The sequence below is a fragment of the Lynx rufus genome, unplaced genomic scaffold, assembly GCF_022079265.1.
Source record: "Lynx rufus isolate CCGP_SWC_20201006 ecotype Redwood Valley unplaced genomic scaffold, mLynRuf1.p SCAF_1, whole genome shotgun sequence".
Classification (NCBI taxonomy): Eukaryota; Metazoa; Chordata; class Mammalia; order Carnivora; family Felidae; genus Lynx; species Lynx rufus.
In genome coordinates, this window is record NW_025814823.1 from 157,480,331 (window position 1) to 157,504,902 (window position 24,572).

At 35.4% G+C, this 24,572-nt stretch overlaps 1 protein-coding gene across 1 annotated transcript in view; it reads left to right on the forward strand.

Moving 5' to 3' along the window:
* ARSK (arylsulfatase family member K) overlaps nt 1–24,572 on the forward strand; it is a 45,144-nt gene that overhangs the window by 4,014 nt on the left and 16,558 nt on the right. Inside the window, exons 2-4 of the mRNA XM_047076488.1 lie at nt 1,923–2,052; nt 7,800–7,959; nt 23,370–23,652. Of these exons, the coding sequence (XP_046932444.1) occupies nt 1,923–2,052; nt 7,800–7,959; nt 23,370–23,652 (573 nt within the window). The remainder of the gene's footprint in view (nt 1–1,922; nt 2,053–7,799; nt 7,960–23,369; nt 23,653–24,572) is intronic.

Here is a 24,572-nt window from a genome sequence, read left to right on the forward strand (position 1 = left end):
TACACTTTTATCTTGGGCCTCCTCATTCATTGTTCAGGAAATCAGCAGTTATTTACTTAGAATTCAATGATACTCCTGTTGGAAGTGGTTCTTTATTTCAAGATACAAGTATGCTCTAATTTTTTACATCTTAAAAAAAAAAAATGAACTTTAATCCCCCATTCTCCTATAGCCAATAGTCCATTTCCTGACATCCATCCTATTTTTCTGTTCACCTTTGCAAAATCACTTCTTAGAAGAGTTTTATTTACCTGCTGTCTCACCTTCCATTCTCTTCCCCATTCTAGTTTAGCTGGCTGTTCCTACCACTTAAAGTGCCCTTCAGATCACCACCTGTCTCCATACAACCAATACCACTGTGCACTTTCTGGCCTTATTTTAGGTAGCCTCTCAACACGGTTGACATTAGCTCTTTCTTGACACACTGTTTTCTCTTGGTTTTCAAGGTCTTATATCATCTCCCTCCCTCTTTGGCCATTCTTTGTTTCCCACCTCCTCTTATTTGGGAATCCCCAGGGTTCCTTACTTTCCTCCTTTTCACTTTTTTCCTAAAAGCTTTCATTCAGTAACATCGTTTTCAATACCATGAATATGCTTAAGATTCCCAAGTTTATTTCACCAGAGTAGACTTTCCAAGCTCCAGATTCCTCTCTGTAACCAACAGCCTACTTTATATACCCATTTGGAAATCTCAGCCATATCAAGGGTTTATGTATATCCCATATTTGGATGAACTCATTTTTAAAAGTGTATTTTTACTTAAATTCATAGTGAAAATATATAATAAATACAACTCCAGGCCTAAAATATTCTTTTTTCTGTCTTTGCTCTTTACCAAGAAGATTTCTTCAATTCCAAAATGCATAACACCTCTTTTACTCTTCATGCTTATTTATCCACAGTGGCCAAGACATCTTCACTTATGTCCAGCCTAAAGAATTGCTGGACTTTTCTCATTCTTTAGGTCTTGCACTTCCCAGAGAAACTTTCCCTGTTCACTCCATTTAAAATATATATCCCTCATTATTCTGTATCTTAGGGTTTTTTTTTTTCAAAGCACATATCACAATTTGTAATTTTTTTTTAAGTTTACTTATTTTGAGAGAGAGAGAGGGAAAGAGGACGAGTGGAGGAGGGGCAGAGAGATGGAGAGAGAGAATCCCAAGCAGCCTCCACACTGTTAGTACAGAGCCCAATGTGGGGTTCAAACTCATGAACCATGAGATCATGACGTGAGCCAAAGTCAAATGCTTAACCGACTGAGCCACCCAGGTGCCCCCACAATTTATAATTATTAATGGTTTGTTTACCAGTATATTTTTTGTTTCTCCCACTAAACCATAAGCTTCAAGGGCCAGGGACTCTGTTTCTTTTCACCATTCAATTTCCAGATCTTTCACAGTACCTGGCACACAGTAAATGCTGAGTAAATATTTATTCCATCAATCCATCATGCCCCAAAAGAACTTTCCAGAGAGTCCTTTATTATATTCAAATGAATCTGAGTACAACACTAAATTCTTAATATTATGATACTAGTAACACTATGCTTGGTTTATCTTTTTTTTTTTAATTTTTTTTTAACGTTTATTTATTTTTGAGACAGAGAGAGACAGAGCATGAACAGGGGAGGGGCAGAGAGAGAGGGAGACACAGAATCCGAAACAGGCTCCAGGCTCTGAGCAGTCAGCACAGAGCCCGACGCGGGGCTTGAACTCACGGACGTGAGATCATGACCTGAGCCGAAGTCAGATGCTTAACTGACCGAGCCACCCAGGCGCCCCTGCTTGGTTTATCTTTTGAGGATCCTTAGGATCATATTGAAGTCTTTTGCTTACTTGTGAATTTTATGGTTAAAATTAAAGGAAATAATTTTATTCTTTTCTAACACAATCAGTATTAATTAAATTTCTTTATTCCAGGATGGAAGGCTGACATTTTATCCAGAAAGTCAGGTAGTGAAACTTCCTTTTATCAACTTCATGAAAGCACATGGCACCTCCTTTCTGAATGCTTACACAAACTCTCCAATCTGTTGCCCATCACGTGCAGGTATGAACACGCTCAAGATTAATGGAAGTGGCCACACACATACAAATGTTCTCACAATTTAAAATATTATGCCCAAAAGTAGTATAGTAAGTTATATTTTTCATCTAATTAAAAAAAAATTTTTTTAATTTAACTGATGTGTATTTTAAGGTATGTATTGAGGTTATTGGAATTTCTAATTTATTTTTCAGGATTAGTAATTTTTATTATCCAAAGTGGTGTTGAGTTCATGTGTTACTGTTTCATTTCCTTATGATTGGTGACTAAGAATCTCTGGACTATCCAAGCAAGTGAGGAAATACTCCTATTTCCTAGAAAAGTTGTATCTTTAAGAAAATTTTCAGTAAGAATAGAGGGGGTTGGGAGGGACTTCAGAGCATACACAAAGTAGTTAGAATTTTCATACATCAGGTTTCTCTGAATTTTTCCATATTATTTCAGATTACAGACTGTTTCTCTTTAGTCTCAATTCACTTCTATCCCAAATATATTTGTTCACTTTTATTATCGTAATTTAACAAATAAGCATAGTTTTAATGGCAAAATGTCAGCAGTATTAATCCATGAATAATGGAGAAGCAGGGGAAAATGCCTTTTTTTTTTTTTTAATTGTCTATTCTCTGATAGAGTTGTTTTCCTTCCCACCTTTCTAATGTTTAGTTGTTTGCTTTGGGGTACACAAAACACATGCAACTGTTTGCATCTGTCAGGACATTCCTGACATGATCTTCTCTGTGATTTGAGTCCCAAGTCCCTTCACGTTCACTGCCAGCACAATCACCTATGTAATTACCAGTGATTAAAAGAAATCCAGATTAAAGGAAACCCAGTACTCTAAATGATATTTCAGTGAAGGCCCAGGTATATTAAAACAGTTTTGTATGTTTTTTTTTTTCTCTATTGAGCAAGTGGAATGAGCAATGGACTAGGGTGAGGTGTTGTCCTAGATTCTAATCTTCAGTGGGCCAAGAAAGTCACTTAGTTTCCTTATCTACAAAAGGTTGTATATGCTGTGTACCTCACAGGGTTGTTCCCAGCATCAAATAATGAATAAAATAATGAATAAAATGGCAATTAATGAACTCTAAAGGTTTCAGAAATGTTAGCTGATGCTTTTCCTAAAAGAACTATATTTTGAAGAGTTTGAACACAGAGAAGGAACAATAGTAATACAAACTAATGTTTGTTGCATTCTTACCCTGTGCCTGCCAATATTCTAAGTGCCTTACATGTCTTAATTTATACAATAATAACATTTCCATGAAATAGATATTGTTACCACCTCCTTTTTGCATACGAAAACAAAAGTACTGAAAGGTTAAGTAACTTGTCAAAGGTCACTCAGTCATTGGCATTATTGAGATTCAAACCCAGGTAACCCTCATCCCACTTCTCAAAAAGAAAGCATTTTGTAGGATGAGAACAGAAAGCTTATTTAACCCTACCATGTGTACACAAAAATGGAAAGAGAAAAAGGATTTTCCCCCCAGTTTTGAGATAACTGACATATAACATTGTATTAATTAAGGTGTATACAATATAACAACTTCATATATGTATATATTGTGAAATGATTATCATAATAAAGTGTCATTAATATTCATCACCTCCTATAATTAAAAAGTTTTCTTTTGATGAGATCTTTTAACACCAATTCTCTTAGCAACTTTTAAATATCCAGTATTGTTAGCTGTAGTTGCCATGCTATACATTATATCCCCAGAACTTACTTATTACTGTGAATTTGTACATGTTTACCACTTTCATGCATTTTCCCATCCCCACCCCTACTTTTGACCATCATAGTCTTTTATGTTTCTATTTGTTCCATCTTTTTAGATTCCACATATATGTAAGATCATTCACTACTTGTTTTTCTCTGTATGACTTCTTTCACTTAACACAATGAACTAAAGTTCCATCTATGTTGTTGAAAAAGACAGTGTTTCCTTTTTTCATGACTAATATTTCTCTCTGTATATATGTAATATATATATATGTATACATATATATAAGGTAGATATAGATATAGATACATGGCATTTATGCATTCATCTATCAATGGACACTTAGGTTGCTTCCATGTCTTGACTATTATGAATAGTGCTCCAATGAACATAGGGGTACAGACATCTTTTTGAGATAATGATTTTCTCTTTTGGGTATATACCTAGAAGTGGGGACTGCAGGACTGTATGGTACTTCTAGTTCTAATGTTCTTGAGGAACCTCCATACTGTTTTCCACAGTGGCCTCATCAATTTACATTTCCAACAACATTGCACAGGGTTCTCTTGTCTCCACATCTTCACCATGACTTGTTATCTCTTGTTATTTTTGGCAGTCATTCTAACAGGGGTGAGGTAATACCTCATTGTGGTCTTGATTTGCATTTCCCTGATGATTACTGATACTGAGCCTATTTTCATGTAGCTGGTTGACCATTTCCAGGTCTTTGGAAAACTATTCATTTCCTCTGCCCATTTTTTAATCTCTCTCTTTTTTTTTTTTTTTTTTTTGCTATTCAGTTATATGAGTTCTTTTTATATTTTGGATATTAATTATCATATCTATGATTTGCAAATATTTTCTCCATTCCACAGATTGCCTTTTCATTTTGTTGATGGTTTCCTTTGCTGTGCAGAAGCTTTCAAGTTTAACATAGTTCCACTTGTTGATATTACCTATTTTGTCTTTGCTTTTAGTGTGAAATGCAAAAAAACTATTGTCAATTCTGATGTCAAGGAGCTAGCCCCCTGTTTTCTTCTAGTAGTTTCATGGTTTCAAGTCTTACTTTCAGTGTTTAATCCATTTTGAGTTTATTTTGTGTATGGTGTAAGACAAGGGTCCAGTTTTCCCATCACAATTTATTGAAGAGACGGTCCTTTCCCTATCATATATTCTTGGCTCCTTTATTTTAAATTAATTGAATTATGTGGGTGGGCTTATTTCTGGGCTCTCTATTCTGTTTCATTGATCTGTGTGTCTGTTTTTATGCCAACATGTTTTTTTCATGGTTATACCTTTGTAATATAGTTTGAAATTGAGAACTGCAATGCTTCCAGCTTTAGTCTTCTTTCTCAAGATTGCTTTGGCTATTTGGTGTCTTATGTGGTTCCATACAAATTTTAGCATTGTTTATTCTATTTCTGGGAAAAATGCCATTGGAATTTTGATAAGGATTGCCTTGAATCTGTAGGTTGCATTGGGTGGTACAGACGTTTTAATAATATCAATTCTTCCTATCTGTGAGCACAGAACATCTTTCCATTTATTTGTGTCTTCAGTTTCTTTCATCAGTGTCTTACAGTTTTTAGGTTACAGATCTTTTCCTCCTTGGTTAAAGTTTTTCTAGGTAATGTATTCTTTTTGATGCAATTATACGTGGGATTGTTTTAACTTCTCTGATAGTCTATCATTAGTATATAGAAATGTAAGTGATTTTTGTATATTGATTTTGTATCCTGCAACTTTACTAAATGCATTGAATAGTTACAACAGTTTCTTGGTGGAATCTTTGGGGTTTTCTATATATACATACATATATATATATATCATCTGCAAATAGAGACTGTTTTACCTCTTACAATTTGGATGCCTTCTATTTCTTCTTCTTACCTAATCACTCTACCTAGGACTTCTACTATGTTGAATAAGAATTGTGAGAGTAGGCATCCTTGTCTTGTTTCTGATCTTAGAAGAAAAACTTTCAGCTTTTCACCACTAAGTATAATGTTAGCTGTGGACTTGCCATACGTGGATTTTATTATATTGAGCTACGTTCATTCTATACCCAGTTGTTGAGAGTTTTTATCATGAATGAATATTCAATTTTGTCAGATGCTTTCTCTGCATCTATTGAGATGAGCATATGATTTTTATCCTTCATTTTGTTAATGTGGTATATTATGTTGATTGATTTACAGATGTTGAATCATCTTTGCATCCCTGGAATAAATCCCAGTTGATCATGGCATATGACCCTTCTAATGTATTGTTGAAATAAGTTTGCTGATATTTTGTAGATGATTTTGCACTATGTTCATCAGGAATATTGGCCTGTCATTTTCTTCTTTTGTGGTGGCCTCCTCTGGTTTTGGTATCAGGGTAATGTTGGCATCATAAAATGAGTGTGGAAGTGTTTCTTCCTCTTCTCTTTTTTAGAAGAGTTTGGAGAAAGGGATTGGTATTAAGTTCTTCTATAAATGTTTGGTAGAATTCACCAGTAAAGCTTTCTGGTCCTGGACTTTCCTTTGTTGGGAGGCATTTGATTACTGATTCTATCTCCTTATTCATAATTGGTCTTTTGGATTTTCTATATCTTCATGATTCAGTCTTGGTAGGTTGTATACTTATAGGAATATATCACTTCTAGGTCTTCCAATTTATTGGCATATAATTGTCCGTAGTGGCCTTATAATTGTTTATATTTCTGTGTCATCAGTTGTAACTTCTCTTCCATTTCTGATTGTATTCATTTCAGTCGTCTCTTTTCCTGGTAGGTCTAGCTAAATGTTTATCTTTTTGTTTTATCGATCTTTTGTTTATTGACCTAAATGTTTATCTTAATTTTATTGATCTTTTCCATTTCCTTTTTTAGTATCTATTTTATTTATCTTCACTCTAATCTCTGTTATTTCCTTTCTTCTAATGTTGGGCTTAGTTTGTTCTTTTTCTAGTTCCTAGAGATATAAAGTTAGGTTGTTTATTTGAGCTCTTTTTTCTTAATGTAGGCATTTAACTCCTACGAACTTCCCTCTTAGAATGCTTTTTCTGCATGCCATTAGTTTTGATATTTTGTTGCATTTTCATTTGTCTCAAGATATTGTTTAATTTCTCTTTTGATTTCTTCTCTGACCCATTGGTTGTTCAGTAGCATGTGGTTTAATCTTCACATATTTGTGAATTTTCTGATTTTCTTCTTATAAATGACTTCCAGTTTCATACCTTTGTGGTCAGAAAAGATGCTTGACATTTCACCTTCTAAATTTATTGACTTTTTTGTGGTCTATCATATGATCTGTCCTAGAGAATGTTCCACATGCACTTAATAAGAGTGTATATTCTGTTGCTTTTGGATGGAATGTACTGTAAATGTCTTTTAAGTCCATCTGGCCTAATGTGTAATTCTTAAGTCCAGTGCTACTTTATTGATTTTCTGTCTGGATGATCCATACATTGTTGAAACTGGTGCATTGAAGTCCCTACTCTTATTGTATTGCTGCCTATTTCTCCCTGTAGGTCTGTTAATACTTGAAAAAGGATTTATTGGTTACAATCATAGTTGTAGAAATTAAGAACAAAGACATAGTACACTTAAATTTTTCATAGAAAGACAGTACATAGACAAGGATGGGGGAAAATCCATCATGATGTTGGAAAAAGATCTATACTTCAATTGACTGACTTGGAAAATAAATACTTAGTGATTACTTTTATGATTGAAAGAAGACTTTATAGTCCAACAGGCCTTATAATAATTCCAGCTGTATTTGCCTTAAACAACTTAACCTGTAAGCCTTAAACACTCACCTGTAAAATGGAAATAGTAACTCCTTGCAGAATTCTCCACTTGATAATAATGAGATAACAACCAGAGATGTTATGCAAAGCACCTAATACAGGTTATGTCTGACTCCACAGCATGAGCTCTAAAGTAGTAGATTCTTTCTCTTGCTATAATTGTCTTAATAATTAAAACAAATCAATAAGCTTTACACCAGTCCCAATTTCTTTGTTTCCCCCCAGCAATGTGGAGTGGCCTCTTCACTCACTTAACAGAATCATGGAATAACTTTAAGGGCCTAGATCCAAATTATACAACATGGATGGATATCATGCAGAAGCATGGCTACCGAACACAAAAGTTTGGAAAACTGGACTACACTTCAGGACATCACTCCATTAGGTAAAAAAATATATATAACAAAATAATCTAATATGCTACCCTCTCCTATAGCACATACATGTACTCTTTTTTGACTTTCGTTTTTTATTTTTCTACAAAGGTGAAAGTAAATCTCTTAATCCCTTGATTGTGTTAATTTGGCTAATATTTCACCTTTCTTTAATCTTCTTAAAATATTAAAGTTGCTAATACACTAGTAATTTTGTTTTTCTTAAACATCAAAGGTCTTTAAAATTGTTTAGTCCAAAATTTATTCTGAGTTTTTGTTATACAATGTCTACTTTCTTATTCACTTTACAATCGTTTTTAAAGACCATAATCTTCTTGGTACTTGCTTTTGTCAGTTATCTCCAATGTCAGCCGATTATAACTTTTTTTTTTTTTTCCATTTTATTAAGTCCTCAAAAACCAGGTGGCCAAGCATAGTGGGTAAGAGCAGAGATCTGGAATCGGATTCCCTACTTATAAATCTTGGTTTCTCTGTTTACCGCTGACCTCTAGTAGTACAATCTTGGGAACATTATCTAAGCTAACTTAACTTTAATTTCTTTATTGTGAGGATTAAATGGAATGAGATCTGCAGAGAAAAAAAGGCTAACACAGCAGATTTGAGATGGCTATCCTTAGAAAGGCCTGCTTTCAAGAATGGCCCTTGGCTTATATCTGGTAACTTGAATTTCAGGAGTATTCCCTCTATTCCCTGATAAAAGTGACTTATTATGTACCTAGAGTATAAAATGTGATTTGTGCTGAACACCTGCTTTCCCTCTGAGAGTCTGGGATTTTGGTATGTGGTAGGCAGAGGGTGATCGGCCTCAATAACAACTTGGGTACTAATGAGCTTTCCTGATAGACAACACTTCACATGCATTGTCATGTTTGATGCTGGATGAATTAAGTGTGCTCTTTGTGACTCTACTTGGAAACTTGTAAGTGGTTTGCTGTGGACTTACCCTAAATACCTTTTCCCTTTGCTGATTTTGCTTTGTGTCTTTTCACTATAATAAATCATAGCCATGTGAACAACTACATGCTGAGTCCTGTGAATCCTCCTAGCGAACTTGGGTATGATCTTAGAGTCTTCCAACACTGTGACCCCTGGCATAAATACCTATTAAAGGCTTAGAGCAGTACCTCTTGCCTAACAGGTGCTAATTGAGGATTATGGCAGTGGTAGTAGTGATGATGATAATTCTAATGATTATGGTAAGAACCAGAAAATAAATTAAATAAAATAATAGTGAATGTAGTGAGGTAAATAGTGTTACCCAAAACTTCATGTCCCCCTGGAACTTCAGAATGTGACCTTATTTGGAAATAGATCCTGTTTACAGATGCAATTAATTAACGGTTCAAGATGAAGTCATCTTGAATTTAAAAGTGAGCCCTACATCCAATGACTAGTGTTCTCATTAGAAAAGAAAAGGACATAAATACACACAGAAGGCAGTGTGAATGAAGATGGAAGCAGAGACTGGGATGATCACAGCTATAAACCACAGAAGAGGAAAAAAAAGGAATAATTCTTCCCAAGAGCCTTCAGAGGGAGCATGGCCCAGCCAATACCTTGATTTATGATTTCTAGCCTCTAGAACCGTGAGAAAATAAGTTTGTTGTTTTAAGCCACACTTTTTGCAGTAATTTGCTACTGCAGCCCTAGGAAACTAATACAATGAGTTTTGGGTAAACAGATACTAAAATAGAATAATCTGAGTATTATTAGTCTTGCTCTTCTGGGTAATGTCAAATTTCTTTCCTTTTTTGTCCTCCAAAATCTGAAAGATACCCATCCTGAAAACCCAGAAGGGACCCTCACATCTCCTCCCCACCTCTGTCTTGTAATCCATCACCAGATGTTGTCAGCTCTACTTCTAAAATAGATCTCCAGCTTATTCACTTACAATCTCTACCAAGCCACTAGCCTCTCCTGCCTAAAATATTGAAGTGGCCCTCTAACATTTCCCCTATCTCACCCTTTTGTAGGCAGCCAGAGTGATCTTTTTAAAGTAAACATCTGATCGAGTGACTTATCTGCTTAAAATCTTTCAGTGTTTTTTTTTTTTTTTCCTCTGTAAGTAGGCTAAAATCCCAAATCCATAACATGGTTTGTAAGACCTTACATGATCCAGTCCCTGCATGCCTCCTGTCTCATTTCATACCTCATGCTCTCCTCCTCAGTATGCAGTTGCTCCTTCATTTCTTTCACGTGTCTTCACTAGCTCTGGACCACCGCACAAGTCTGTGCACAGAGGTCTTCCCCCACTCTGTCCAGTAATGCGGCAGAAGAAAAGGGTGGAAGCAGAGGTAAATGTAGTGGAAGGAGCACAGACTTTGAGTCCCACCAGAACTGTTAAACCTCCAACTTCCCTGCCTATCATCCTTGTGACCATGGGAGAGTTACTTGACTTCTCTAAGTGTCAGTGTGCTTCTCTGAAAACTGGAATTAATAATAAACACCTGAGTGCACCCCGCTGGCTCAGTTGGTGGAGCATGTGACTCTTGATCTCATGGTCATGAGTTTGAGCCCCATGTTGGGTATAGAGATTACTAACAAACTTTTTTAAATCTTAAAAAAATAATAATAATACCTAACTCATTGGAGGATTAGGGTTTTAAATGAGGGTTTAATATAAGATTAGGGTTTAATATAAGAGACCACATAAAAAGATTAAATAAGGGGGGGGGTGCCTGGGTGGCTCCGTTAGTTAAGCATCCAACTTTGGTCATGATCTCACTGTTCATGAGTTCTAGCCCCCGCATCGGGCTCTGCACTGAGAACTTGAAGCCTGGAGCCTACTTCAGATTCTCTGTCTCTCTCTCTCTCTTCCACTCCCCCTCTGTGTACACACATGCACATGCTCTCTGTCTCAAAAATAAATAAATAAAACATTAAAAAAAAATTTTAAAAAGATTTAATGAGGTAATATGAAGTATTTAACAATGCCTGGCACAGAATAAGTGTTTAATCAAGAGGAAAATTATTATTATAAAAATGGCTTAACTAGAATTATAGTTTAATATTTACATAATGCTTTCTTTTTTCTAAAGTGTGTTGCACTGCTAATTGTTTGGTGCAGTTTCACAAATTTCTTTTTAAAATTCTTCTACTTTCTAGAAAGTAAGCTTAATCCAAAGTAAAATGTAACTATTCTTATTATCCTATCCTATCCTATTGTCCTCTTGTTTTCTCAGTTTCCTCAGCCAATCCCATAATAAAAAGAATCTAAGGTTGAATGCCTCATACTCCCTGTAACTATCATTCTGTATGTGACACAGTTAAAATATGATCTTAATTTTACTCCTCAGTGGGATAATAAAGACCCTGTTTCTCTTTTTCATTGCTTTATTCCCACTGCCAATATGGTGCCAGTGCATTGTAGGCACAGAATTAATTGTTGAAATGAATGAGATAGAAAGTTACATTGATCTATCTATAGCTTATTATTTGATAAACATTGATGTTTTGTTTAAATTATGGTTTAAAATCAGTAAAAGGAAAAGAGCCACTTCACCGTTGATATTTAGGACATCAAAGATGGTTTCCAGTAAAATAATTGCTTGTAGCTAATTTTCATATCTCACCAGAGCTTAGAAAATTGAAATAACCTCTCAGGATTATTTGTGTTAGTGCTGTATGTACCCACACAGTCATTTCACTGACAGATAGGTCAAGGTAGCTGTTAATAGCGTATCTGCAAAAGTTATATGAATTATGCTACATTATCTTTTATATTTTCCATTCCATTTTAAAAATTGGTCTCAGAAAAAAAAGTCTCTGAATGTCAAATTTAATAGGGGTATTTACTATTTTGATAGACTGACTCTCAAAGTCAAAACTTGTTTTTATAACTCTGCTGCCTTTCCCACTGAAATTGGCCATTTTTTAACCTACTTGTATTTTCAGGCAGCATTACAAATTTCTTTAGTTTATTACTACAATATCCCATCTTTCTTTTTTAGGCATCAAGTAATACTTTCTTCTTGTATCAGTTTAGGAACACTAGTCCAGCTATGTGTCCCTTCTGTATATAATATACTACACCATCCTGGGATCTTTAAAGGCTTCACACTTGTATCTTCCAGATAACTGTTAAACAAGTAGTGGTGGTAGTACTCATTAAGATTCTACTTACTAATTATAAGACTTTATGCAAGTTATGTATCTCCTTAACACCCCTCACATTGTATGTATTATACCTATAATACGTTTGATTAAGTTCAAATATGCTGTATCTTATTAGCAACTGAACCGAAACATTTGTATTTAATTCATAGGGTGTTTTGGTAATTTTTACTATCAGGTAAAACTGTTTGCCAGTATATTCTCAATATCAAACACAGTGATTCTCAACCAAGGGCAGTTTTGACACCCCACTTTCCAAACAGAAATCAGGGTAGGGGCAGAGAGAGAGAATCCCATGCCCTGTCAGTGCAGAGCCCATCATGGGGCTCGATCCCACAAACCATGAGATCATGATGTAAGTGAAACCGAGAGACAGATGCTTAACTAACTGAGCCACCCAGGAACCCCAGACTCTATTTTTAAATGATGGGAGTAGAGTAGTGATCAAAACACAAAAATCTCTAAACTCGTGGAACTTACATTCTAAAGGCATCACAAGCCAATTTAAACAAGCTTCTGTCTTCTCTTTCCCAGCTAAAAGTTTAAAAGTTTAAAACCTAAAATCAAATCCTCTATTATCTTACTACTACTGAAATTTATCTACATTCTCAATTCATGTAACTTCATGTTTTTCTGAAGCCAAGTCAGAATAGGCAATTTTCACTCCTCTGAAACAAATGAAAAATAAAGTCCTACTTCCAAAATGAGAGACTCGCTTTGCAAAATTCTTAAGCTTGAACCTCTTGGCAAACAGCAAAATGAAGCAAATCATGAGCTGATGACATCACCCTTCCTGTCCCCAGTTAGGCTTTCAGATCAGAAGCACAGACTTTCTCAACAGAATCAGAGCGACTAAGAAGGAAGAGATAGAATAGCAACTATAGAGCCCTCTCTCAGCCCCTTTCAATTCTGTAGCCTAGTGGTAAGCATGTGTATATCTCATTCATATCCACTATTATTTTATAATCTGAGATCACATATATCTTTACATTGGTTTTCTCCATATCAAAGAAGTGTTTTATTCTTATAACGGAGAAAGGCATCTATTCCTTTGGTCATCTTAGAAGCCTTTGTAGAACCCACACTACCACTACCACCATCTTATTATCTTTAATGAAATTTACTATGTAGAACACCTTGCATTATTCTGGATGCATTCCCAGATTAATTTATGATAATGGAAGAGTCTTCTGATGACTAACTGGGCTGAGGCAGCCCCTAGAGCTATCTTCAGAATGCTATCTACCATAACTCCTAGATCAGTTTCTTGAAACACTAGTGATACCTCTGAGCCTACAACTTCATTACTGTTCTTGGATTTTTTCCTATTTAATTACTAAATTTTAATGCACTATGTATTTAGCTGCCTGTAATGAAGTTTATATCTCCTACTTTGGCCAGCGTTAGCCATTTGTGGAAATTTATCTCAATCTATTTGAGAAGAGCCTAAAGCTCTCTAATAATGTGGAGATTTAAGTTTTCAATTTAACATTAGCATTAGCCAGATATGACCTAGCTGGAGAGACTCAAAATAAGGAGGTTAAAAAAAAAAAAAAAGCCTAGATAACTAAAGTACAGGCAAAATATGTTGTCTTCTGTTTAAAAGAGGAAGTGATCACATTCAAATGTCTTTCCAGGGGATGGGAATAAAGGCTGTAAAGTACTGTATTTAATTTATCTCTGAAATTGCAATTTATCTTACTATTGATTACAAAATTCTGTTTAGTTTAATTGGCAATACTTTTAATAGTGTATATGTGTATATAGACACACACATACACACATAAACAGTATAGTTTTAATAGCATTTTAAATTTAATAAACTCATAGAAGTAGAACATTACTAGACTAAAATGGACAGGAGGGAGAAACTTCTGAACAAAGCCATCCAAGTAGGAAGGTACAAACCTTTTGGAGAACTTTGGATAAACCAGAATTCTTGCAGGGAAGCAATGAAAGGTAAGGCTTTCATACATGAGAAAGGCTTCAGAAACAGGTTCAGGCAGCTGACAGAAAATAGCCTGCATGTTTCATCATCTGGTAAGCTAAATTTGAGAATCTCCATAAAGGTGTGGTTCTGTAAATAACAACAACAACACAACAACAACAACTATTTTGGAATGGTTCTGTTTTTTTTTCTTTTCATTCTTGAACAGATTTTTTGCTTGCCGATCAAGTCCCATGATTATTTTACATGAATTTTTTTGGAGTTCATGTAATTTCTTTTTTTTTTTATTTTTTTTTAATGTTTATTTATTTTTGAGAGAGAGACAGAGCACAAGCAGGGGAGGGGCAGAAAGAGAAGGAGACACTCTATCCGAAGCAGGCTCCAGGCTCTGAGCTGTCAGCACGGAGCCCGATTCAGGGCTCAAACTCATGAACCATGAGGTCATGACCTGAACCGAAGTCAGATGCTCAACTGACTGAACCATCCAGGTGCCCCTCATGTAATTTCTTGATTGATCTAATTTGTCATCTGTTCCAAGTTTCCTTGTGTTCCTTTAAGTATTTCCATCCTTCCAGTTGTCTTTTATATTGCCTACACTCTGTTGTAGTTAGCCATGAAAAATAGAGAATTTATTGACTATTTAGTATTATTAGTATAAAATGTGTTTATAATAAAAACTGTAATTATGAAATTATTTAGAATATAAAGTACAGTATTATGTTAACATTATTAAATCAGTATTTCATGTTACATATAATATTAATAAAAATAATATTATTTAGTGGCAAAAAAAATCTATAATTTTCATCTTATTTACAAATAGCTCTATGAATAAAAGATTAAGGAGCACTAGATACTTTGATTTCACCAAAAAGGTAAAATGGTTGGAATTAATAAAAGTAATCAATGAGAAAACATGCATATATTCAGCATTTAAATAACATATATTGGAAAGGAATGTTCCAACCTGAATTTGCCAGAGTTTATTCATTACACTAAAACAGACTGTTTTTTGAGCGTTTGTATATGTGAGGAAGATATATGACAGCCTTATAATAGGCCTTTAAGAGATGGTATGTGTATTTCTTACAAGTTTGAGAGAAGTACATTTAATGCAAAGGAATATGGATTTCTTTTTCTTTTACAGAATATGTTAGGCTGATACCAAAATTTGCAAGGGGATTATTCACAATTGTAATGTTTTCGTTAAGGAGACTTATCTGAGATACATCTAGCTGTTTAAATCCCATCAGAAACAATAATTGTATGTGTGTGTGAGAGAGAGAGAAAAAGAGATCTCCATAGAACTCTTGAAGTCTGAGAGTTAATTATCTTAGGTAGCTGCAGGTTAGTCTAACCTCTCCAAATTCATCTTGAAGGAAAACAGTCATGTAATCAATTGTAGTGTGTCATATTTTTTCACATGTGATTGCTATGTTAATTAATCCCATGCTACCTGCAGACGGACTGTATCCAGTGCTGCAGCATAATTTGGCATACTGGCACAGAAAACCTGCACAGCAATGGCACACATGTACATTTCTGCAAAAATTTGTTGGTATTGTGTTAGGGTTTTCTTTTTCCATGCATACTGGAGGATATCTTATTGTTAAAAAGAATTAACCAAACTGCTAATTGGATAGTGCATTTAGCCGTCACCTTGTTTCTGGAACTGAACCAAGGTAGTCCATTGATGGGCTACTGAAGATACTATTTTGATTATCCTGTCTAAAAACTGAGAAGTTTTTGCATAAAAGAATTCTTAGACTGGTATGTAGAACAACACATCTCAAACTTTAATATGCATACAAATCACCTGGGCATCATGTTAAATATCCTTTTTGATTCATTGAGTCTGGGAGGGACGTAAAATTCTGCATCTGTATCAAGCTCCCAGGTGATGCTGATGCTGTTGGTCCATAGACCACTTTGGAGTAGTGAGGATATAAAGAACTGGACCTCAGGTAGAGGATGGACAAGTTATAACATATTGTGAATGCCTTTATCAGAAACATGATAATTTTGTGTCCCTTTGTCCACTCATGTGAGATTGAATGTGAAAAAAGCAAATAACATCTTACTGTTATGGCAGTAGTTTTGACCTCGTGGACCCCCCCCGACAGCCCTTCAGGGTTTCTGGGATCTGCTAGGTCTCTGCAGGGTCTTTGGGATCAGCTGTAAATACCCTGTGGAAGAGATCCAGAACCATCTTGTTAAAAGTGCATACCCCAACCACTACTTTTAAGAGCAAGAGACATAGCTGACTTTCCTAACAAAGAGAAACAGACAGAGAGTTAGGCAAAATGAGGAGACAGAGGAATATGTACCAAATGAAAGAACAGGACAAAAATCACAGCAAGAGAAACAAGAAACCTAAGTGAAACAGAGCTAAGTATTACACCTGATGGAGAATTTAAGGTAATGATCATAAAGATACTCACTGGACTTGAGAAAAGAGTAGAGGACATCAGTGAGACCATTAAAAAATTCAAAATGATAAAAAAAAAAAAAACAAATCATGGGGCACCTGGGTGGCTCAGTCACTTGAGCATCCAACTTTGGCTTATGTCATCATCTCACGGTTTATGAGTTCAAGCCCTGTGTCAAGTTTGCTGCTGTCAATGCAGAGCCACTTTGGATCTTCTGTCTCCCTCTCCGCCCCTCCCTGACTCATGTGCACATGTGCACTTACATGCTCTCTATCTCAAAAATAAACATAAAAAAAAAAAGAATCAGAAATAACAAAATAATTCCAGTTAAAAATATACTAGATGGGGACTCCTGGGTGGGTGTCGGTTGGGTGTCCCACTTTGGCTCAGGTCATGATCTAGCGGTTTGAGCCCCATGTTGGGCTCTGCGCTGACAGCTCAGAGCCTGGAGTCTGCTTCAGATTCTCTCTCTCTCTCTCTCTCTCTCTCTCTCTGCACCTCCCTGCTCATGCTCTCTCTCTCTCAAAAATAAATAAAAATTTAAAAAAAATTAAAATACACTAGAGGGGACACCTGGGTGGCTCAGTCGGTTAAGTGTCTGACTTTGGCTCAAGTCATGATCTCATGGTTTGTGAGATCAAGCCCCATGCCAGAATAGACTTCGGGAACTCAGTGGCTCACTCAAGCATAATAATATTTGCATTATAGGGACCCAGAAAAGAATAGAGGAAAGGGGGAAGAAAATCTATTTGAAGAAATAATAGGTGAAACTTCCCAGGAAGTAAATTCAGATCCAGGAGGCCCAGACATTCCCCTCCAAAAATCAACACCAAGACATACACTAATTAAAATGGCAAAAAGCAGTGATAAAGAAGTAATTTTAAAAGTAGCAAAAGAAAACAGTTACATCCAAGGGAAAACCCATAAGGCTCTTAGTGGATTTTTCCACAGAAACTTTGCAGAAGGGAGTGGCATGATACATTTAAAGTGCTGAAAGGAAAAAATCTGCAGCCAAGAATCCTCTATTCAGCAAGGCTATCATTCAGAATAGATGGAGACATAAAGAGTTTCCCAGACAAAAATTAAAGGAGTTCATTAGAGCACCTGGCTGACACCGTCAGTTAAGTGCCGACTCCTGATTTTGATTCAGGTCATGATCTCAGGGCCATGGGATGGAGCCCCACATTGGGATCCTCACTGAGCATGAAGCCTGCTTAAAATTCTTTCTCTCTCTATCTCTCTCTGTCTTCCCCCTCTCTCTTTCTTCTCTCAAATTAAAAAATTAAAGGAGTTCATGACTAACCTAGCCCTACAAGAAATATTAAAGAGGACTCTGAGTGGAGAGACCATGAATAGGAATATGAAAAGTGAGAAACACAGAGGTAGTAAAAATAAATTTATATGAAAAAATCAGCCAAGGGACTCACAAAAGGAAATAAAGTATGACATTGTATACCTAAAATGTGGGAAGGAGAGGAGTAAAGAATGGGTTCAAACTTGAGCAACCATCAACTTAAGATAGACTGCTCTATGCAGAAGATGTTACATACAGACCTAATAGAAACCACCAACAAAATGTAATAGAAATGTAAAGAATAAAGAGAAAGGAATCCAAATATATCACTAAAAAAAAGCCAACTTATGGTGACAAAAGAAAGCAAGGAAGAAAAGAACAGAGAAGATCCACAAACACAACACAAATAACAAAATGGCAATAAATATAATAAATACAAAATAAATATATACATATCTAACAATAATTACTTTGAATGTAAATGGACTAAATGCTCCAATCAAAAGACACAGGGTGGTGGACCATCTAAATGCTGCTTACAAGAGACACACTTCATACCTAAAGACACTTGCAGCCTGAAAGTGAGGAGATGCAAAAACATTTATCATGCAAACAGGTGTCAAAAGAAAACCAGGGTTTCAGTACTTAGACAAAATTGACTTAAAACCAAGAATGTAACAAGAGACAAAGGACACTATATAATCATCACAGAGACAATCCAAAAAGAAGATATAATAATTGTAAATATTTATGCACCCAACATGAAAGCACCCAAATACATAAAACAGTTAATAATAAGTACAAATGAACTAATCAATAATACAATAATAGTATGGGACTTTAACACTCCACTTATATCAATGGACACATCATCTAAACAGATAATCAAAAAGGAAACAGTGGCTTTGAATGACAAACCAGATGGATTTAATAGATATATTAATAGATATAGATATGGATATATTCAGAACATTCCATCCTAAAAGAGCAGAATACACATTCTTTTCAAGTGTACATGGAACATTCTCCAGAATAGATCACATATTAGGTCACAAAATAAGTCTTGACAATTTCAAAAAGACTGAAGTCATACCACGTATCTTTTCTTATCACAACACAATGAAATTAGAAATCAACTATAAGAGGGTTGCCTGGGTGGCTTAGTCGGTTAAGCATCTGACTTTGGTTCAGGTCACAAAATTCAGGTCAGCAGATTTTTTCCTTCCTGCAGTTTATGGGTTCAAGCCCTGTATTGGGCTCTGTTTTGATAGCCTGGAGCCTGCTTCGGATTCTGTATCTCCCTGTCTCTCTTCCCCTCCCCCGCTCACTCTCTCTCAAAAATAAACAAACATTAAAAATAATTTTTTAAAAACACCAGAAAAAATCTGGAAAGAACACAAATACATGGAGGTTAAATAACATGCTACTAAACAATGAATGGGTCAACTAAGAAATCAAAGGGGAAATAAAAATACATGGAGACAAATGAAAATGAAAACACAAGAGTCCAAAATTTTTGTGATGTGGAAAAAATGGTTCTAAGAGAGAATTTTATAGCACTACAGGCCCACAAAAAGAAGAAAAGTTTCAAATAAACAACTTGACCTTACACTTAAAGGAGATAGTAAAAGAAAGAGAAACAAAACCCAAAAGCAGCAGAAGGAAGGAACTAATAAAGATTAGAACAGAAATAAATGATATAGAAACTAAAAAAACAATAGAATAGATCAATGAAACCAGGAGCTGACCCTTTGATAACATGAACAAAATTGACAAACCTCTAGCCACACTCATCAAAAAAGAAAAGAGAGAGAGAAGGAGAGGACTCAAATAAACAAAATCAGAAACAAAAGATGAGAATTAACAACCAACATCACAGAAATACAAAGGACTATCAGAGAATATTTTGAAAAATTACATCCAAAAAACTGGGCAACCTAGAAGAAATGGATAAATTTCTAGAAACATACACTAAAACTGAAACCAGAGGAAATAGAAAATTTGAACAAACCAATTACCAGCAATGAAGTTGAATCAAAAAACATAAACAAAAACAAAAAACCAAAAACCTCCCAACGAACAAAAGTCTAGGACCAGACATCTTCATAGGTGAATTCTACTGAACATTTAAAGAGTTAATACCGATTCTCAAACTTCTTCCAACAATAAGAAGTGGAAGTAAAATTTCCAAATTAATTCTATGAGGCCAGCATTACCCTGATAACCAAAACCATATAAAGACACAACAACAACAACAAACTACAGGCCAATATCTCTGATTAATATAGATGTAAAAATCCTCAACAAAAAAATTAGCAAACTGAATCCAACAACACATTTTAAAAAATAATTCACCACAATCAACTGAGATTTATTCATGGAATGTAAGGATGGTTCAATATTTGCAAATCAGTCAACATGATACATCACACCAATAGGAGAAAGGACAAAAACCACATGATCATTTTTAGTAGATGCAGAAAAAGCACATAACAAAGTATGGCATCCATTCATTATTTTAAAAACCTTCAACAAAGTAGATTTGAAGGGAACACACTTCAACATAATAAATGCCTTATGTGAAAAACCCACAGCAAACATCATACTTAATGGTGAAAAACTAAGAGTTTTTCCTTTATGGTCAGGAACAAGACAGGGATATCCACTCTCACCATTGTTACTTAACTTAGTACTGGAAGTTCTAGCCCCAGCAGCCAGAAAAAAAAGAAAGGAATAAAAGGCATCCAAATTGGTAAAGAAGAAGAAAAATTTTCACTATTTGCAGATGACATGGTACTATATATAGAAAACTCCAAAGACTCCACCAAAAAACTACTAGAACTGATAAATGAATTCAGTAAGGTTGCAGGGTACAAAATCACTGTACAGAAATCCATTGCATTTCTATACACTAATAATGAAGCAGGAAAAAGAGAAATTAAGAAAACAATCCCATTTACAGTTGCACCAAAAATAATAAAATTCCTAGGAATAAATGTAACTGAAGAGGTGAAAGACCCATATTCTGAAAACTATAAAACACTGATGAAAGAAATTGAAGGTGACAATGGTGAAAGAAATGGGATGACATTCCATGCTCATGGATTGGAACCACAGATATTATTAAAATATCTATACTACCCAAAGCAGTATACAGATTTAATACAATCCCTATCAAAATACTAACAGCATTTTTCACAGAGCTAGAACTATCAAAAAATTTGTATGGAACCACAAAAGACCCTGAATAGCCAAAGCAATCTTGGAAAAGAAAAACAAAACTGGAGGTATCATAATTGCAGACTTAGGTTACATTACAAAGCTGTAGTAATCAAAATAATATGGTACTGGCACAAAAATAGACACATAGATCAACAGAATAGAAAGCCCAGAAATAGACCCACAATCTTTGATAAAGGATGCAAGAATATGCAATAAGAAAAAGGCAGTCTCTTTGACAAATGGTGCTGGGAAAAATGGACAGCTACATGCACAAGAATAATACTGGACCAATTTGTTACATCATACACAAAAATAAACCCAAAATGGATCAAAGATCTAAATGTGAGACCTGAAACCATAAAAATCCTAGAAGACCGCACAGGCAATAATATCTCTGACATTGGCCATAAGAACATCTTTCTAGATATGTCTCCTGAGACAAGAGAAACAAAAGCAAAAATAAACTATTGGTACTGCATCAAAATAAACAGCTTCTCACAGCAAAAGAACAACCAACAAAAACAACCTACTCAATGGGAGAAGATATTTGCAAATGACATATCCAAAATCTGTGGGTTAGTATCCATTTCTAGTATCCATTTCTCCAAAGAAGACATCCAGATGGCCAAACAGACGGATGAAAAGATGCTCATCATCACTCATCATCAGGGAAATGCAAATCAAAACCATAATGAGATATCACCTTACACCTGTCAGAATGGCTGAAATCAAAACACAAGAAACAAGTGTTGGTGAGGATGTGGAGAAATAGGAAACCTGGTGCACTGTGGATAGGAATGCAAACTGGTGGAGCCTCTGTGGAAGACAGTGTAGAGGTTCAAAAAGTTAAAAATGGAACCACCATATGATTTAGTAATCACACTACTGAGTAATTTACCCAAAAACCAAAAAGCTAATTCAAAGGGAAACATGTACTCCTATGTTTATTGAAGCTTTACAATAGTGAAATTATGGAAACAACCTAAGTGTCCATTGATAGATGAATGGATAAAAAGGAAGTGGTATATATATACAATGGAATATTATTCAGCCACAGAAAGGAATGAAATCTTGCCACTTGCAACAACATGGATAGAGCTAGAGAGTATAATGCTAAGCAAGATAAGCCCATCAGAAAAAGACAAATAGCCTATGATTTCACCCATATGTGGAATTTAAGAAACAAATCAACAAAGGGGAAAAAAAGAGAGAGAGAGAAAGAAACAAAAAAGCAGACTGTTAACTATAGAGAACAAGCACACAGTTACCAGACGGGAGGTGGGTAGGGAGATGGGTGAAATGGGTGAAGGGGATTAAAGTGTACACTGATCTTGATGAGCACTGAGTTATATATGGAAATGTTGAATCACTATATTATACACCTGAAACAAAACTGTATGTTAACTACACTGGAACAAAAATAAAAATAAAATCCTCTCTTCTTCTGACAGAAAAAAAGACAAAATGCTAGAAAATTTAGGAGAGATATTAGGAACTTGAAACATTTTTTATTTTACTAAATATCTTATATGAAAAAGTAACCCTTCTATAAGTGAATGTTATCCCCTGGAGCTGTGCAATAAGGTTATCCTGGTTAAGGTCAGAGGTGAAACAACTGGGCTGACGATGGGCTTTGGAGACTTTGGGGCTGGGGTTAAAAATGAGGAGTTACTTCAAATAAAGCAAAAATTGCTTGGGAGCTGATGGAAATGTTCTAAAATTATTGTTTGCGTGCCTGGCTGGCTAAGTCAGTACAGCATGTGACTCTTGATCTAGGGTTGTGAATTCAAGCCCCACACTTGGCATAGAAATTACTTTAAAAAATTGGATTGTTGTGGGGCACCTGGGTGGCTCAGTCGGTTAAGCATCAACTTCAGCTCAGGTCTTGGTATTACGGGTTCGTGAGTTCAAGCCCTGCATCAGGCTCTGTGCTGACAGCTCAAAGACTGGAGCCTGCTTTGCATTCTGTGTCTCTTTCTGTCTCTCTGCCCGTTCCCCACTCATGCTCTGTCTCTCTCTGCCTCAAAAATAAATAAACAGTAAAAAAAAAAAAAAATTGGATTGTTGTGATGGTTGTATAACTTTGCAAATCTACTAAAAGTCAATTGTACACTTAAAATGAAAAAAAAAAAAAGAAAAAGTAACCCTTCTAAATAATCTATCTTAGTTTAAAGAACACATGGGTGAATATTTGCGTTTTGTCATTTTTTTCCTGGTTTTTGTATTCGCAAGCCTCAGTAACCCTCTTAATGAGATCTAGTGTAGTGAGCCTGATTCTTTACACGACTGAGTCTAAAAATTGTTTTGCATATTGATTTCTTATATTTATGTTTAGTCAGTTTTTTAAAATCTTTTTTAGTACCTTCTAACACACCTGTCTTTTGACCTCCTCAGCAATCGCGTTGAAGCATGGACAAGAGATGTTGCTTTCTTACTCAGACAAGAAGGCAGGCCTATGGTTAATCTTATCCCTAAAAAGACTCAAGTCAGAATAATGGAAGAAGACTGGAAGAATACAGACAGAGCAGTAAATTGGTTAAGAAAGGAAGCAAGTAATTACACTCAACCATTTGTTCTATACTTGGGATTAAATTTACCACATCCATATCCTTCACCATCGTCAGGAGAAAATTTTGGATCTTCAACATTTCACACATCTCTTTACTGGCTTAAAAAGGTAAGTACACTATTGTGTGCTCAAAAGTACAAGTTAACATTAGAAGCTGTATGTTATTGGTACTTGCCCAGGGTTTTTTTTATTGTCACTTTTAAAGAAAAATTTAAAAATCATTTACCTTAGTAAATCAAACTTGACCAATAATTGGTTCACAAAAACCAAAGGGACTATTTTACAGAGATAAATAAGTATTAAAACTCAGGAAACTACTTCTGAGTTGAACACATTTGCATATAATTTATCTATAAAAAGAGAAACTAGGGGCATCTGGGTGGTTCAGTAGGTTAAGTATCTGACTTCTGCTCAGGTCAAGATCTTGCAGTGCATGAGTTTGAGCCCCAGTCAGGCCCTGTGCTGACAGCTGGGAGACTGGAGCTTGCTTCAGATTCTGTGTCTCCCTCGTTCTCTCTGCCCTTCCCCCACTCACGCTCTGTCTCTGTCTCTGTCTCTCTCAAAAATAAAAATAAACATTAAAAAGAGAGAGAGAGTGAAACTAAAAGATACTCTCTTAAGAGTGCAGGCAGTCCTCACCTGCCACAGGTCAGGGTGGTAAAAGTGACCATGCAAGCTGAAACTGTACAAAGAGATCTCAATAATCAACTGAGAAAATGACTATTTTTCTAGGACTCCTAAATACATTTGTCAAAACATTAAACCTCTCTTCTTCTGGGTTATAAACATACAGGGAAATGAAAAAAAAATAGTAACACTAATGTTTAACGCACTAAAGTTTAATAACTAAAAACACTAGAAACTGAGAATTAAAGTATTTTGTGTCTTTGTGAAAGAAAAAAACAAATCAGGAGTTTGAACAGTGCTTGCCTGCTCGTTGTATAACAAGACATGGAGCAAGCAGCTCTACGTCTTGGCAGATTGTCATATTCCTTTCTAAACATGGATCACCTTCCAACATTTTACCC